Here is a 17,185-nt window from a genome sequence, read left to right on the forward strand (position 1 = left end):
TCAAGAGGTAGGCTTGAATGAGCTTATCCACAGATGGGCTGACTCTGGTGTATATTTAGTTGAAGAGGCACTGGATGTCATTTTATGGTATATCATTCCAGACCTATTCTTTAGCTCCTAACTGAGGGATTGAAAGTGCAGGTATCAAATTTAAGGTCAGGCACCTTTCAATCATGTCCTAGACAGACATATTTAACAGAGACAGATCTGGTATTTCTGTAGGCCATAGAAGAACATTTGCCTTGAGGCAGAAGTGGGAGGCAAACAGTTCAATGGGTGAAGATTGCACGCACTTCCAGTAAATGGTTATAAACTGTACAGAAAGTCTGCACAGTCTGACTGTAGGGCACAACACACTCCTAATCTGGGAAAAAGCAGCTGACCTATTCACCAAAGACATTCACTGGATATATGTCAGTTCTGCTTTGGGTTCTTTTGGAAGGTCCTGTATCTAGTCTTGAAACATGTGTCTTCCCCTTCCCATTGTGTCCAACATCAGTGAATTGTAGACACCTCTTGCAGACACTAATTCATCAATATCGTGGAATGGCATTCCACCAACTCATAGGTCATCTATCTCTCTTCGTTTAAAGCCCATCAGTTTGACGTAGAGAGTAATTTCTCTTCTCGAAATTATTCTAGGAAAACAAACTTTAATCAATAACTTTCAAAAAATTATTTTATTTTTTTTTTTGTAAAAAAAAAAATTAAGTAGTAATTTCAACTCTATAATTTGTTCACAAATAACATATCACTTTTAATACTGAATCAAATTCCCTAAAAATCTGATCATTTATTCCTATAATCCACTTCAACATTATCACCAATATGGACCAAAATCAGATTACTCATTTGTAGTGTTCTGGTTTCCATTTCATTTAGTGTATTTAATATTTAATGAATTTCTATCTGTTAGAAGTTGTTTTTTTTTTAATGTATCGACTGCTTGGAACTATTCCTTGTGGTTTTATGTTTTCTTTTTTGGTTGTTGTTAGGTATACTATTCTTTTATATCAGTTCTACTTATGATCAGTCATCAGCTCATGGTAGCCATGACAACTAAGAAATCCAGGTTGGCAAATAAAATTTTGTGAGTCAGTCTAGTAGAAATAAGGATTTATTCCTACTGCCAGTTTGTTGTTTTATGATCACCATTAGTATCGGTAAGGGTATTCATATGTTGGACAAGATTTTGCAGCTCCAGCGAATGCTAAGTTTTTAATTATATTTAGCAGTTTTATTGACTTAATTGCTATATTAAATTATTTTCTATAAGTATTTTATAGTCCTAGTCAAGCTCCTTGGTTTATTTTGAATTTAGATGGCGATTTTGGAAGTTAATACTTAATGTCCGTAGATTTACCGTTTGCAACTTGCCACTATTGTTATACGATACAATGTATATCCCGAACTAGACAGCATAGAAGCCAATATGGCCTTCTTACCGTGTGGACGTCTTTTAGTCAACTCCGTAATTTTTGATTTTAAACATGTGTTTTAAGTGTTATTTAACCAAAGAAAAGTATGCACACAGGATTATAAAGAACAGAGGATCACACTGGTGAGTTTTTTTTATCATTTACTTGGGAACATTGTCTGGTCGAAGTGTTATTTATCTGGTATCCTTTGTTGCCAGACCGCATGGTCGGCGTGTGGCTGGAGGCAGGACTATAGAGAGGCTGCCGATACAATGCGGCAGCCACGTCTCAACCAGACACCTTGACTAGAGGGAGGTGCTATAGCGACTGTAACTTTGGACAGTGACTGGGTCCCAACCTTTCAACAAACTGAGTGATTTTATGAAGAAAGCTAATATGGGATATTGTGTATTCCCCCCCCCCCGCCATAAACTCTCCATGGAGAGTTTATGGCGGGGGGGGGGGGATATACACGATATAAAAAGCACGAACTATCTTCTCGACCACACTACTGTATTTTGAATACTACCATTGTGCTCGCCGCCCCCAAGAAATCCCCTAGAGAAGTAGTTCCACTCTTCTAGGGGTATTTTTGCATTCGGCTGTTGTCCCCCCCTCCAAAGTGAAGTGGGGGATAGACAATATCTTTGAAAACTGTTTGTGCAGCAACAGATAAACCTACGAACTTGTGGTGGGTAACAACTGCCATCTTTTTAAAAGATGCTACCAGAATATACTGAAGCATTCCCGATTACCTGAACTCTCCCGATTGTTCGGAATACGTAACAATGGAAGGGAGACATGAAAAAATTAAGGACTCCCAGATGCAGAAACAAAGCGACGAACTGACCATAATAGATCAACCAGACAAGATGGAGGAGGCCCGTTCCAGGGCCACCTTAAGCAAGAGGAAAAACCAAAAGGAAGTGGACCCTAAATTTGAAAGGGAGACCCGTTCGCAGGCCGAAACAAGCGAACCTGAACCAACAGCATCACAAAGAGATGCAAACAATGAAAGACAGCAGGAGTCACACCTGCACCATGCACTGCTGGAGGGCTCAGTCTATGAACACTCTCTACCACTGTCAGTGCAATACCACACAGTTGATACGTTACTCTGGGGTTACTCTTCCCATATGCAGTACTTTACATTTGTCAATGTTAAACTTCAGTTGCCACCTCTCAGCCCACCTGCTCAACTATTCTAGATCCTGTTGCAGCAGTGTACTGTCATTAGTGTCATCAACAACCCTGTCAGCCATTGTATCGTCTGCAAACTTGGACATTAAGTCTGATATACCATATTAATAAATACAGAAAACAACAATGGACCCAACAATGAACCCTGGGGACTCCACGAATAAAATTAGTCCACAAAGAGCAGTGTCCATTGATTACCCCTCTCTGTCTTCTCCCACTCATCCATCGCTTTATCCATAGCAGCAATTTGCCTCCAATGCCACACTGCTACAATTTATGCAGCAGTCTTCCATGTGCAACAGTATCAATAGCCTTTCTAAGATCGAAACAGATGATATCAAAATTATTCTTTGCATCCCGTTCCTTTGTGATCACATCATAGTATCCAATCAAATTGGTCAGACAAGACTTACCCTTAACAAACCCATGCTGTGTCCGACCTATAACTGAAGTCTTGACTAGATGAACCTGCAATGCTTCTTTAACCAGTGCCTCCATTAATTTCCCTGGAACAGAAGTTAAACTAACATGTCTGTAATTACTTGTGTCTCCCTTTGATCCTCTTTTGTGGATTCGGGTCACATTTTCACATCTCCAGTCCATGGATACCTCCCCTGAGTCCAAAGAAGCTCTCATAATTATGGCTAAGGGTTTGCTTACTTCCTTTGCTGTCTCCGCTAATATAAATGGATAGATTCCATCCAACCCAGGTGCCTTTTTTATGTTTATTTTCAACAATTTCTCCTCCACTTTACTCTCAGTTATTACAAGATTATTGCTTACTGCCCAAGTTTAATACACCTCTGTCATTCCCCTCCCTGAATAACTCCTAATGTGTGAATGTAGATGCAAAATACTCATTTAGTTTGTTAGCTACCTGACTAGGCTCATCAACAGTTGAACCATCAATATCAAGTGGACCAAACTGATTCATCCCCTTCTTTCTAGAGTTTACATAATTAAAGAACTCTTTGCTGTTTTTCTTTGCATCCTTTGCCAAAGATTTCTCGTAATCTGCCTTTTCCTGCCTAACCTCCTTTGTGACTTGGTTACAGACCAGCTATATCTATCATAGGCTTCTGTGTCACCTGTTAATATATATGTATCCCATGCATTTTTCTTCTCTGCCACATGTCTAATTAGTTCATCTGACTCCATTGAGGCCTAAATCTTGACCAATATTTCTTAGTTGGTATGAAAAGTCTGGTAGCTTCCAAGATTCGGTGCTTTTTTTTTGGGGTGGTACGCAACGGTACGGCATACTGGCACCTTTATTAACAGTGACGTGTGAAATTTGGATTCAGCGCACTTTGAAATTTATAATATTCCATAAATTTTTTCACACGTTTACCTACTATTCAAATATGCTTAAAATTATTTAACTAAATTTGCATTTTTACTGTCTATTGTTAAGATATTTTCTATATAAAACTGTATAACCATTTTTATAATTCTAAATTACTCAGTCGGACCTCTGTTTAACGAAGTCCTTTTATAGCGAATTATTTTGAATTCCCCTTGGAAGTAACATTTAAAATACTTTCAAGATTATTACAAGATTATCGCTTACTGCCCAAGTTTAATACACCTCTGTCATTCCCCTCCCTGAATAACTCCTAATGTGTGAATGTAGATGCAAAATACTCATTTAGTTTGTTAGCTACCTGACTAGGCTCATCAACAGTTGAACCTTGAGCTAAGAAAATTTTCATATAGCGAACGGATTAGGAGAGAATTAACTCGGTATGCACTGTTCGCATTTCTGGGCTTCAGGCAATTTGTGCTGTTGCACGAATTAAGAGAGCTAAAGCAATTACCATTCTACAACTCAGTGGTACCTGGTAAAACCTATCCAACCACCTGTCCAACATACGAAGTCGTGCTGGTCAACAGTAAGCAGATCAAGGGGTATTCCCAATAGGCTCTGGTCCACCTTCTACTGCAGTGGTGTCCAAACATTTCCTGTACCGGGGCCATATTAAAAAAAAAATTCAAAGTTAGATTTCTTTAGTATGTTACATTTTCTATCTTGTTGAATGTAAAAGTAAAATTGAAAATATTCGAAAATTTTATTAAGTACAATACACAATTACATTTACCGAACAAAACATTTCATGCGAAATTTTTTTTGATAATTAACAAAATTTAAAATGCTGTTTTAATTCACTATTAGGGCGGACCGTAGGTTGGACACTGCTGGGAATCTACTGTAAGCGCCCTTTTCAAGAATTAAGAGGGAGTGATTCTCTCAATTTTGCTTTCCCGGTGCTTTTCACACCAAACTGACTTGACACTGCACCATCCAGCCATGTTGACTGGCTGTACTTCCTTGAATTTTATGTGTTTCTTAACAAATAGCATAATCCCTCCTCCATTCCTATCCTGTCTATCCTTCCTGTATACACTGTACTCCCCAAATTCCAGTTCTGCATTCCTTATATCAGCGTGACACCATGTCTCTGTTATCAAAACAATATCTGCCCTGGAAGTTTTGACCAACACCTCAAAAATTCATCAAATTTATTTACCAAACTCCTAGCATTGGTGTACACACAAGTATACATTCACCTGTTTCTATTCTTAGCTACCCTAACACAGCCCATGTATTTACTTGTTCCGCAATGACTCCCAGCAGTCTCTGGAATCCCCTACACCTTGTTTTCCAGGCTGCTGCTCATTTCAATAGCAGCATTGCAAGGATCACTTTCGCCTCTGCCAGTGGCTACTGTTAATCTATTAGTCCGTGTATCCTCCCCAAGCTAGCAATTTTCCGAAACACCTAACTCTGCCTCGATAGCATCAGCAAATATTCTTGCACCCTTTCTATTTAAGTGTATACCATCCCTGTAAGAAGCAGTCTCTCCTGTTAGCAAGCACAGACCAGGCTGAGAAAAAGTCTACCCCTTTGAGCATTGCACAATCCTTCCAGGGACGAATTGATTGACAAGGCTCTCATTATATGCTCCCCCCCCATCGTGTCTGGGAAGAATTGCAGACACTTTCAAATTCAACCCTAACTCACGGCTTTTTTTCAACATTGACCTGTACGTGTTATAGGCCTAATGACTCTGATGAGTACAACGAACAATTGTGCAGAGACATAGAGTGGGCCAATAAATCAGAATGTCCTGTAATGGGGGGATTTTAGCTTTCCAGATATTGAGTGGAACTTGTGAATTGGTCACTCGCACGCTAGCAAGACTTTTGTGGATTTATTGGAGGACTGTTTTCTACAGCAACAACATATTCGAGGGGCAACCAGAGGGGGTAATACTCATAATGTATGAGTCATCAGCAGTGATGACTCATGCATTATGAATTTGCAGATAAAGGAACCACTAGGTAACAGTTATCACAGTCTTTTTTTTTTTTTTTTTTTTTGATTTGGTAGTTGTTGGCGCATCGGCTTCTGTGGCCATATTGCACCTCCCAAGGTTTTTGCAGTACTTTGATCCAAGCCCGAGGCGGGAATCGAACCCGCGACCTTTGGGTTGCCGGGCAGGTACTTTACCCACTCGGCTAGCCCGGTCGGCTTATCACAGTCTACTGATGTGGGATTTACTTAAAGATGTAACTACCATCAAGGGTAAAGGGAAGGATTTTTGTTTTTGTAAAGGTGACCACATTGGTCTCAGGCAGTTTTTGAATTCGATACAGTGGGATCAACTGAAGACATTAAAAACGGTGAATTCTAAATGGGAAGCCTTCAGGGAATTAACCTTGGAACTTCTAGGCTTTTCATACCAACTAAGAAATACTGTTCAAGATTTAGGCTTAAATGGATTTCAGCTGAGCTAATGAAGAAAAACATGGCAGAGAACAAAAACCAGTGGGATGCATATAAATTAGCAGGTGACACAGAAGCCTATGGCAGATATAAGCTAGTCTTCAATCAAGTCACAAAGGAGGTTAGGCAAGCGAAGGCTGATTACGAGAAATGCTTAGCAAAGGATGCAAAGAAAAACAACGAAGACTTCTTTATTTATGTAAACTCTACAAGGAAGGGGATGAATCAGATTGGTCCACTTGAGGTTGGTGGTTCAACTGTTGATGATCCTGCTCAGGTTGGTGGTTCAACTGTTGATGATCCTGCTCAGATAGCTGACAAACTGAATGAGTATTTTGCATCTACATTCACACGTGAGGAATTCTGTAAGGAAGGGGAAGACAGAAGTTTACTAACTCTAACAGGGCGCTAAATGATTTTGTAATAACGGAGAGCAAATTGGAGGAGAAACTGCTGAAGCTAAACATAAAAAAGGTACCTGGGACAGATGGAATCTATCCAGTTATATTGAAGGAGGCAGCAAGGGAAGCAAACCCTTAGCCATAATTATGAGAGCAGCCTTAGATTCAGGGGAGGTTACCATGGACTGGAGATGTGCAAATGTATCTCCCAATTCACAAAGGGAGCTCAAAGGGTGACGCAAATAATTATAGACCTGTTAGTTTAACTCACGTTCCGGGGAAAATAATGGAGTCATTGGTTAAAGAAGTGATGCAGGATCATCTAGACAAGACTGCAGTAATAGTTCAGACACAGCATTGGTTTGCTAAGGGGAAATCTTGTCTGACCAATTTGATTGGATACTATGATGTGGTAACAAAGAAACTGGATGCAAAAAATAATTTTGATATCATATATTTGGATTTCAGGAAAGCTTTTCATACTGTTGCACATGGAAGATTGCTGTACAAATTGAAGCAGTATGGCATTAAGGGCAAATTGCTGCAATGGATAAAGGGATGGTTGAGTGGGAGACGACAGAGAGTGGTAATCAATGGACACAACTCTACATGGACTAATGCTATTAGTGGATTCCGCTAGGGTTCAGTGCTGGGCCCATTGTTTTTTTGTGTATTCATTAATGATATTGATGAAGGTATATATATCAGGCTTAATATCCAAGTTTGCAGATGATACAAAGGTTGGTAGGATAGTTAATAATAGTAAAGACAGTATGCTACTGCAACAGGATCTAGAAAATTTAGGAAGATGGGCTGAGAAGTGGCAACTGAAGTTTAATATTGACAAATGTAAAGTACAACATATGGGTAGCAGTAACCCAAGAGAAATGTACCAACTGTGTGGTACTACACTCATGGAGGTGGAGAATGAAAAAGACCTGGGGGTAATTGTGCAGTCAGATATGAAGTTCTCTGAGCAGTGCAGATGGGCTGCCAGAGCAGGTCATGGAGTTTTGTCAATGATATATAGGAATTTTGCTAGCAAGGACAAGGAGATGATTATACCCCTGTATAAGGCAATGGTCAGGCTACACCTTGAGTACTGTGTACAGGTCTGGAGGCCTCATTGTAGGAATATGTAGAGTTGCTAGAATGAGAACAGAGAAGGGCAACAAGATTGGTGAGAGGAACAAAGGGGTTCTCTTACCAGGAGAGGCTTAAATTCTGTAAGTTGCAGCATCTGGAGACTAGGCACCTGCGAGATGATCTGATTGAGCTGCTCTGGCAGCCCATCTGCAATGCTCAGAGAACTTCAAGGCCTTGAATGGTTTGAGCAGGCTCAATGTTGATGGGTTACTTCCACTTGCTCAGATTAAGAACCTGAGGGGGCATAGATTCAAATTAAGGAAAAATCAGTTGTAGAATAGATATGCAGAAGTTTGCCTTTAGCCAGTGGGTGGTTGATTGCGGGATCAGACTTCCATCTGTTGTTGTGGAAGTTGATAGCTTAAATAAATTTAAGGCTGAACTAGATAAATATTTGGAGTGACCAGATGGGTGAAATGGGAAGGGGTTTTTTTTTTTTTTTGGCCGATGCTCTATAAGCTTGCTTTTTTGCATCATATGCCTCCACTAACGCTAATTAGTCTTGTTAGTCTTGGAAGGATTGGCCTAGCTTTCAACAAAAGTACAGCTGTCAACAGATTATTTTATGTAATGAATTATGTAATGGTTGAAGGAACATGAAAAAGAATAATGGCTAGACTAATCACACCTGACTTTAATTAGAACAGCATGAAAAAAATTGAAATTACACAGAGCATTTCATAATTAGTGTCTTGTTCAACATTGATACAGAAAACTATCCTTTCTTTAATTATCAAGGGGAAAAAAAATTAAATACATATCGAAAGTCAGCACTGGTTTCTCTCACATAAAAAAATAAAACTTATCTGAAGGTTGTTGATTTGTGAAACATTAATATTGTTTTATCTTATGCAGCCTTGCATTGCACAATGGTCATAACACAAGGAGTAACCCAGTAATTTAATCTCTTTTTTTTTCTTCAAATTTGTGATGGTTTGACGTACTGTAATAGTTAATACATCATTTACAATTAATTTAACATACAGATAAAAATAAGTCACAAAGAAATTTAAAAGCTTTTAATTTTCAAGGAGCTTAATTATCAACAGACTATCTAATATCATAGTATGAGATTGACTGATATTGGCTACTTTGGTAAGCTAGCATTACATAAATTAATGCTAAACAAGTAACCTCATCATATGATTCAAGTTTACTGTATAATGGTCATTCCAAAAGAGGTATATCTCTACTATTATGCAGTACCATTCATGTTTTTTGAGATTACGATAGGTGACATGGCAAAATCCAATATTTCTTACATTTCAAGAGTACAACTTCAAAATGGTTTTTGAAGGCCGGCAAGTAAAAAGTTCACCAACCTAAATCTATTGATAATCTTGGAGACATGCCAATTAGATGGTGTACAAACTCACTGCCTCTACTCTGCTAGCTCTTGACTGGAGGGAGTCCAAGTAAATCATAAGGGGTGCATTTCTGAGATTAAATTAAGGTTGCTGATTACATTCTTGCTGTGTGTACACTACATCCAAAAATTTCAGCAGTTTATACCCCCACAACCAAATTTTCTCATTTATACCAATGGCATCATGAATAGTCAAACTGATAAAACTTATCTACAAAAAAGTTCTAAACCTCCCAAAACCTTTCTCATTCATTTCAGAAATATATGTGGTCTAAATTACAATCTGCCAAGCCTCTTAGCTGAAAATTGAGTGAGCCCCTTGTTAACAAGCCTCACTTTTTACTTGCTTCACTAAACCAGCTGTCTAAATTTTACTTGACATCTTAATTATGTTAATTTTTAAATTATAATATACCATAAAATCATTCTTGTATCTTTAAAAGAAACAAAAATTCAAACCTTTGGTAAGAGGGACCAGTTCTGCTCTCCTTCTACTGGTGTGAAGTCATGAATACTGAACCAGTTGTTATTGAAAATGCTAAGCCCAGCATTTTTAAATTGATCTACAATTTGAAAACTGACTTTTCAGTAGAGTAAAAATTATTTTAATTTGTGTAATTTTATATATTTTTTTTATTAATAAAGATTTACCTTTGATTAATAAATAAACAAACACAGCTTTATATAGTTAACTAATGAAAGTAATAATTCAACTTATATGGAATCAGTTTACTTCATATTGTCACATAAAACTCATAAAAAATAGTTTATTATTAAAAATCTTTCTGCAAAATAGGGTTTTATATACAGCAATACCCCGCATAGCACTGATAATTGGTACCGAAACTATTCTGTGTTATGTGAAACCATGCTGATTGAGGTATAATTATAATGGGTTTTAATTGAATGCGTACCAGAGAAACAGTCTATAAATAAATTATAATAAATCTATAAACAATTTGCACTTGATAGCCAATTAAAAGGATTTGAAATTTAAAAAAATATTGCGAAAATTTTATTAATGAAAAGGCAACATCATGAGAGATGAGCGGTTCTTTATTTAGGTATTTCAATAATGAAGTCTGGTGAAGACTTCTTTTTCTCGGCGTACAAATCTTCGTAGCATCGAATCCCATCTTGTAAAATTTGGCATATCTTGATGCTACGTTCAACATTTGGATCTCCATTCATAATTGCCTCGCAGGCCATGTCAACCCCCATCCCAAAAAACTTTCTCCAGTTCTTCTGTTGAAAATTGTTTTGGTGGAGCTTCGGTGTTATCCACTTCAGAATTGTTTTCCTTTTCTGCATATGCAGTTTGCTTGTCAATTTCAAGGAGGGTTGCATCATCTAAGCTGCATGTGAGTCAATGCAGTCATGTACATTGGCAGTGTCCAAATTTTCGAATCGCAAGTCTTTTCAGACCTTCACAATGTCTTCGGAAATTATCTGAAGATGTGATTCAAAATCAGCGAAATCATTTACCAAATGGAGCAAAACATGCTGCCAAACAGAATGCATGTTGTTGGCAGTGATTTCTAACCAAGATGCAGATATATTTTCGATCGTATTTAAAGGGGTAAAAAATAAATTCTGAAATGAAAAGTTTGAAAAACTATCATGTCGTCTTGTCAGGATGGAATTAAGAATACTGAACACTGTAGCACATTGCAGCTGACTGCCTGAAGGGAGCTATTGTCACATGTGCATGGCAGACAATATTGCCACTGCAGCATATATGTATAGTACCTGTCTAAGCTATTGAATAAGTTTTAATATGTACAGTAAATTTTTGGTTTAAACTTAATTGAAAACTGTGTTATAGTGAAAACCGTGCTGTTTGAAGCCGTGCCAAGCGAGGTATTCCTGTACTATTTAATATAAGAAACTAATTAAAAGACTAGATATTTTTTTCTTAATATAAGCTTTAACACACTTGAATACACAGTAAAATTTCATTACAACAAACTTCAAGGGTGCATGAAATCATTTTGCTGTACTAAAATTTTGTCTTAACAAATATTACTTAGAATTATTTCAAATGAACCAGTATTTGTTTAAATAAACTCTGCTGTAACAATTTCCATTATATCAATTTAAAAATCAATAATAAAATAAATAAAATGATAAAATATGTGCTACAAGAGTAAATATAATTGTTCAGAGATCATTCTTTTGAAGGCAGATTACTGTAATTCATTGATTGTAAGATGCACTATTATTTTCAGTACCACTAACAAGGAAAACATGAAATGCTAAAATAAATTGACAAAAAAATTTTATTTCAACAGAATACACTTTACTGACATTTTATTGTATATTATACTTCATTTGCCTATCAGAGCCTAAAACTTCTTCATATTCAGAGTTTGATTCTTCTGAATCACTTTGACTCAGAGTCTGCATTTTCCCACACAATATATTATTCTCAATGCCATCTACAGCATTGGTGATGCAACATTTCTAAGAGTGTTCACTATTGTCTCCAGAATTTTCTTCTAAGCTGTTGATACCTATTCTGCAAGTTTTGATGCCAGCAGTTTATCTTACCAGAGGGTGTCAACAGAAGGTTTTCAGTCAACAACGGGGACATATTCCTTCCTAAAATAGTGCTTAAATGGTTTGTTGACTAAAATATCAAGGAGCTGCAGTTGACCAGTCATGCCACCAAGTCACTACATTTTTGGCCAGCTTATTCTTTAACTGTTCAGATAAATGTCTATAAAATGCATCAAGAACTAACATACTTAGGTGGGTTATATTGAACACCTGGATATCTATTCCAGATGACTTTTGGCCAGCCATTCATCAGCAGAGCTGTCCATTTTTTTGTCCAATCACAATAACTTCTTTGGTATAATTTTGCAGGTTAAAATTATATATGGTGGCAACCTTTGGCCATCGGTGGTTATGTATAGCACGACAGTGATATGTCACCTTTTGTAACCCATACTAATGATCTTGATTTCTTTTTAGCATCAACAGTGTAATTTCAAAGAATACCAGTTTTGTCAGCATTTCCTATTTAACTAAAATCGCAGTTTCATTTTCTCCTCAACTGACTTATGTGTTGCAGGATGCAGCTTCTGTTGATTGTCAGCAGGAGGTTTTTGACAAATTGATATTCAATGCCAAAACAATAGTCCTACACAATGCTAAATCGGTCACACCAGCCTCTCACTGCTTTGAAATTTTTTCATCTATTTCAAAGGATTTGGCAATTTCTCCTGCCTTCAGTTGCATTGCAAAACTGCTCAAGTAAGTCTGTATGCATGATTAGGATGGTAGACAGAATTTCAACCACAAATCTTGAATCAGTGATTAATGCACAAGACTGAGGGGTCTGTCAGACAAGGTACCACTGCTACTGGACTAATAATATAAAAATCATTGTACAGTTCCCCTCGACGTGGACACCTGTACGTGGTGAGAGGATTCCCAGTGACACTGCTGATTCTACAGATTAGCATCACTGGGAGCCAATGCTCACAGCCTAGGTTCTAGGCTAACACCTTAGGAATCTGGTGTGTTTGCTGTGTTCTGTGGAAATTTGGAAAGGGAGCTCCTGATGGTTGGGGGGCCCAGCTTGAACACACCACTATGGCCCCCTGCTTCGACAAGACAGATGGTCCTGGCTGGGTTGGCCAGGATCAATCAGCTAGTGGGTTTGCCTGCAACAGTCAATCGTGTTGATGCCATGCTCCTATGCTCATTGTCCGAGAGACAGGATTTAGGCTGGCAGAGGTGTGGGTATAGTGTCCAGGTAGCCCTGGTGTCCTGCTCCCAAGCACATTTACTGCTTGTCGGGTAGTAGGCATCCCTTTAGGCTCTGTGGTGGGTGGGGAGCTGGGGCACTGAACCACAATAAAACTGATATGAACCCTGATAATCTAAACTTTTCTTCTGCGGCAAAACACAGTCAATAAGAGTAAACAATGACATGGATGCAGACACTACAGTTCAGCAAAGAGGCCCAGGACTGAAGTTATATCAGCTCCAAAATCTAGATACCTGACACTCCATTTGTACCAGAGAAAAACCTATAGAGAAAATGTCACCCTTCTTTATCCAGAAGGGTTTGGAAGGGTTAGCAGGCTCCCTTAAATCAGTAAAATGACTACATTCTTGGGATATCCTCATCAAAAGCAGGTGTGACAAACACTTGTAACAGCTCCTCCAAGCTCCTCTATTGGCAGAATGCCAATTACAGTAACACTCCCACTTTGGAGTGTTACTCCAAACATTACAGTAACACTCCCACATTGGAGTGTTACTGAACTCAACCCGAGGCATGACATCCAAACAGGATTTTATGGAAGTGTCTGAAGAGGAAATCTATTCAGAACTAAAATTACAAGGAGTGACAGCTGCAAAAGGAATGATTGTATGTAGGGATGGGAATCTAGTCCTGATTAGAAACATCCTTATTTTTAACACACCAAAGTCTCTAATGAGGTCAAAGCTGGGTATCTGCACAATATGTCCATATATTCCAAAACCCATTACAGTGCTTCAAGTGCCAGAAATATGGACATTCCCAAATGGTCTGCCATTGTGGCTTTTGCATGCACTCAATGTAGTTCAAAGGACCATGAATTTACACCATGTAAAGCTGCAAAATCCATCCGTATTAATTGCCAAGGACAGCATTCTGCATACTCTTGAGCATGCCAGAGGTGGAAGGAAGAAAAAGAAATGACTTATTAGCAGTGAAATAAGTAATGACTTAAAAGCAGGCATCTCATGCCAGGTGGCCAGAAAAGCAGTGAAACCAGTAAATAGGAATAAGGCAACATATGCTGAAAAGGTTGCCAAGAAATGTTCTACTGGGACTCAAAACTGAAATGACTGCAAAATTTAGTCAGCTGCTACTTTACTATTGATACCTCTTTGTGCCTCAGCACTACAAAAATCTAAAGGAAATGCAACAGCACAAGAAATCCAACCACTCACAGCAGTACAAGAAAAAATGGATGTTGAAACTGCAGAGGTACCTCATGAAAGAGTCTTGAAACTCTTTGTGGAGGAAGAAATGGACAGAGAAGAACGTCCATACTTTCCCAAAAAAAGATAAATCCAAGACTAAAAAAATTAAGCCATCAGCATTTTGGAAGCCGACCAAGAAGTCCACCAAACCCAAGTAATGGCTAAATTCCTACAGAAGAACTGTCGTGGATTCCAGCGAAATACTGGAACCCGAGTGCTTTTGTTTACAGGAGACTTATCTAATGGCAAATGACCCCCCACCATAAATAACTTCATGATTACTCTAAGGATAGAACTGTGGATGGCCCTGCACATGGAGGAGTCATTATCCTTGTGGGCAACCAGACCCCTTTTCAGCCTTTGCAACTTATAAGCAGCATAGAGGCTATTAAGTTTGCCTTACAGTGGGATTTTTATTAACAGTCTCTTCCATTTAATTGCCACGTGGGATTAATATCCTCCCAGAAAGACTTTGATGATCTTGTTATGCAGTTGCCTCCCCCCTTTATTACTTCTTGGGGATTTTAATGGACATAACACCCTGTGGGATAGTGCTGATATCAGTGGAAGGGGATGAATCATAGAACATATGGTGCCTCCGTAGCCAGGTGGGTAGAAGCAGCAGTGCATAGAACATGCTTCTTGATTAGACCAGGGTTTGAGTGCGTGATCACCAAATATAGAGGATGTAGAAAGGTCAGGGAATGACCACTGCATATCCCTGGAGCAATATGGCCTTAGTTGTTAATGCTCCTAAAAACCAAATAACAAACAAACAATAGAACATATGCTCAATGATGACCTCTCCCTTCTAAATGTGGAAACAAACACCTTCTTCCACATGCCTACCTGTACATTTTATGCCACTGATCTTTCTATCTGCTCTCCTCTTCTACCTTCACTTACCTGGAAGGTGGAGGAAAATCCATATGAAACCCATATTATCATACGTCCCTGTGGTAACCTGCTTACATAGTGGGGGGTCTACATCTTCCTTTTAAGTTGCTGCAGTAGAGGATTGGTCATGCTGACTGGAATGCCTTTCAACATTTGGCAAATTTTGACATCACTACAGTCAGTCAGGAGTGTATCAATGATGCAGTCACATATATCACAGAAAGTATCGTCCATGCAGCTGCAACTGTAATTCCAAAAACATCCATCTGGTTTCCACCATTTCCCAAACCAGGTAGAATTCAGAATGCACAGCAGCAAAACAAAGCTGGGAAAAATTCCGATGACATTCCACCACAGCTAATCTCACAGCTTTTAAATACATATGCACTAAAGCACATTATATCTGACATCAGAGCCAGAAGGAATCCTGGATCTGTTTTACATCTTCTATTACTTAGGAGATGAGCTCTAAGGTAGTCTGAGAAAAATTCTGGAAAAATGAAGGAAAAATACACTGCACACCCCTCATCAGTCCTAGAATATAATGGATGTACTACTGCCAACTCAACTATAATAACCAATGCTATAGAGGAGACATTTTGTAACATCTTAGCAGCATCATCGTCTTACTCCCCAGAGTTTCTAGTCCTTAAACACAAAACTGAAAAAGAGGTCTTGAAAACCAATTGGCCATTTACCATCCACGAGCTGAAAACAGCTCTTGCCTTTATGAAGGCTACTGCCATTGGACCAGATGACATCCATTATGAAATGATCAAACACCTTTCACAAAAATCCATGGCCTACCTGTCTTCCTATACAACAGAATGTTCCTTGAAGAGCAGTTTCTGGACACCTGGTGCAAGGCAATTATTCTTGCTTTTGCTAAGCCAGGCAAGAATCCTAAACGTTTAGCAAATTATCACCTTTATTGCTCTGAGTAGCTGCTTGTGCAAATTATATGAGAGAATGGTCAGTGCTCATCTATTATGGTATTTAGAATCAAATGATCTCTCCAGCATTCAGTGTGACTTCTGAAGGAACAGGTCTACTCTCGACCACTTAATTAGAATGGAAACATCTATTCGAGATAGTTTCCTAAAAAGAGAGCAGCCGGTGTCCATCTTCTTTGATACAACTTGGAGATTTGTGATTTTAAAAGATCTTTATAACCTCAGTCTAAGAGGTCACCATCCTGTTTTTATGATAAACATTTTATCCCATCATTTTTTCCAAGTTTGAGTAGGATCCACCCTCTCTTGGTTCTTTTGGCAAGAGGAGGAGCGAGTATCACAAGGATCTACTTGAAGTGTTATGATTTTTGCCATTAAAGCAAACTCCATTACTTACTGAGCAACTTCCTCCCACCGTAAACAGTGCACTCTATGTTGATGATGTCAACATATTTTCCCAGCATGCAGCATGGGGGTTATCAAAGAACTGCAACTAACCACTGATCACCTCAATTCCTAGACAGTGGCCAATTGTTTCAGATTCTCACTGGAGAAGACCATTTTGTGTCCATTTTGGTCACAACCATCACCCAAAACTTGAATTACAACTTGGACAAAGTACCACCCCAGTAGCAGAAGAGATAAAATTCTTGGGACTCTTATTTGATTAAAAAAAGTCAACATTTCTCCGATATATCCATCAGGTAAGCACAAGAAGCATGAGAGGGCTGAACATTCTCCATGCTTTCTCTCCTACTTCTTGAGGTGGAATCCGATACACACCGTTATTCCGTCTGCATCATGCACTTGCACAATTCAAAATTAGATTATGGGTCTCAAGTATATGCCTTCATCCGAAATCTATGTCAGGGCAAATGAACCTTCCTTGTCACTTCAAAGAATAGAATTCTCTACAGTATTCCTGGCATACTCAAATATCAGCATGTGACTTCTCGCTTAAGAATGTGATGAAGTCTGATACCCCGTCTTCAGTCTACCTTCAGAATTTACAACACCATGCTGATAGCTCT

The 17,185-nt window shown here is 38.6% G+C and overlaps 1 protein-coding gene across 1 annotated transcript in view; it reads right to left on the minus strand.

The window, feature by feature from the left end:
* LOC150087061 (protein XRP2-like) overlaps positions 1–17,185 on the minus strand; it is a 104,753-nt gene that overhangs the window by 43,497 nt on the left and 44,071 nt on the right. Inside the window, exon 5 of the mRNA XM_090371788.1 lies at positions 9,778–9,881. Within this exon, the coding sequence (XP_090227914.1) occupies positions 9,778–9,881 (104 nt within the window). The remainder of the gene's footprint in view (positions 1–9,777; positions 9,882–17,185) is intronic.

This window comes from Mastigoproctus giganteus, chromosome 4, assembly GCF_048544385.1.
Source record: "Mastigoproctus giganteus isolate SK-2022 chromosome 4, ASM4854438v1, whole genome shotgun sequence".
Classification (NCBI taxonomy): Eukaryota; Metazoa; Arthropoda; class Arachnida; order Uropygi; family Thelyphonidae; genus Mastigoproctus; species Mastigoproctus giganteus.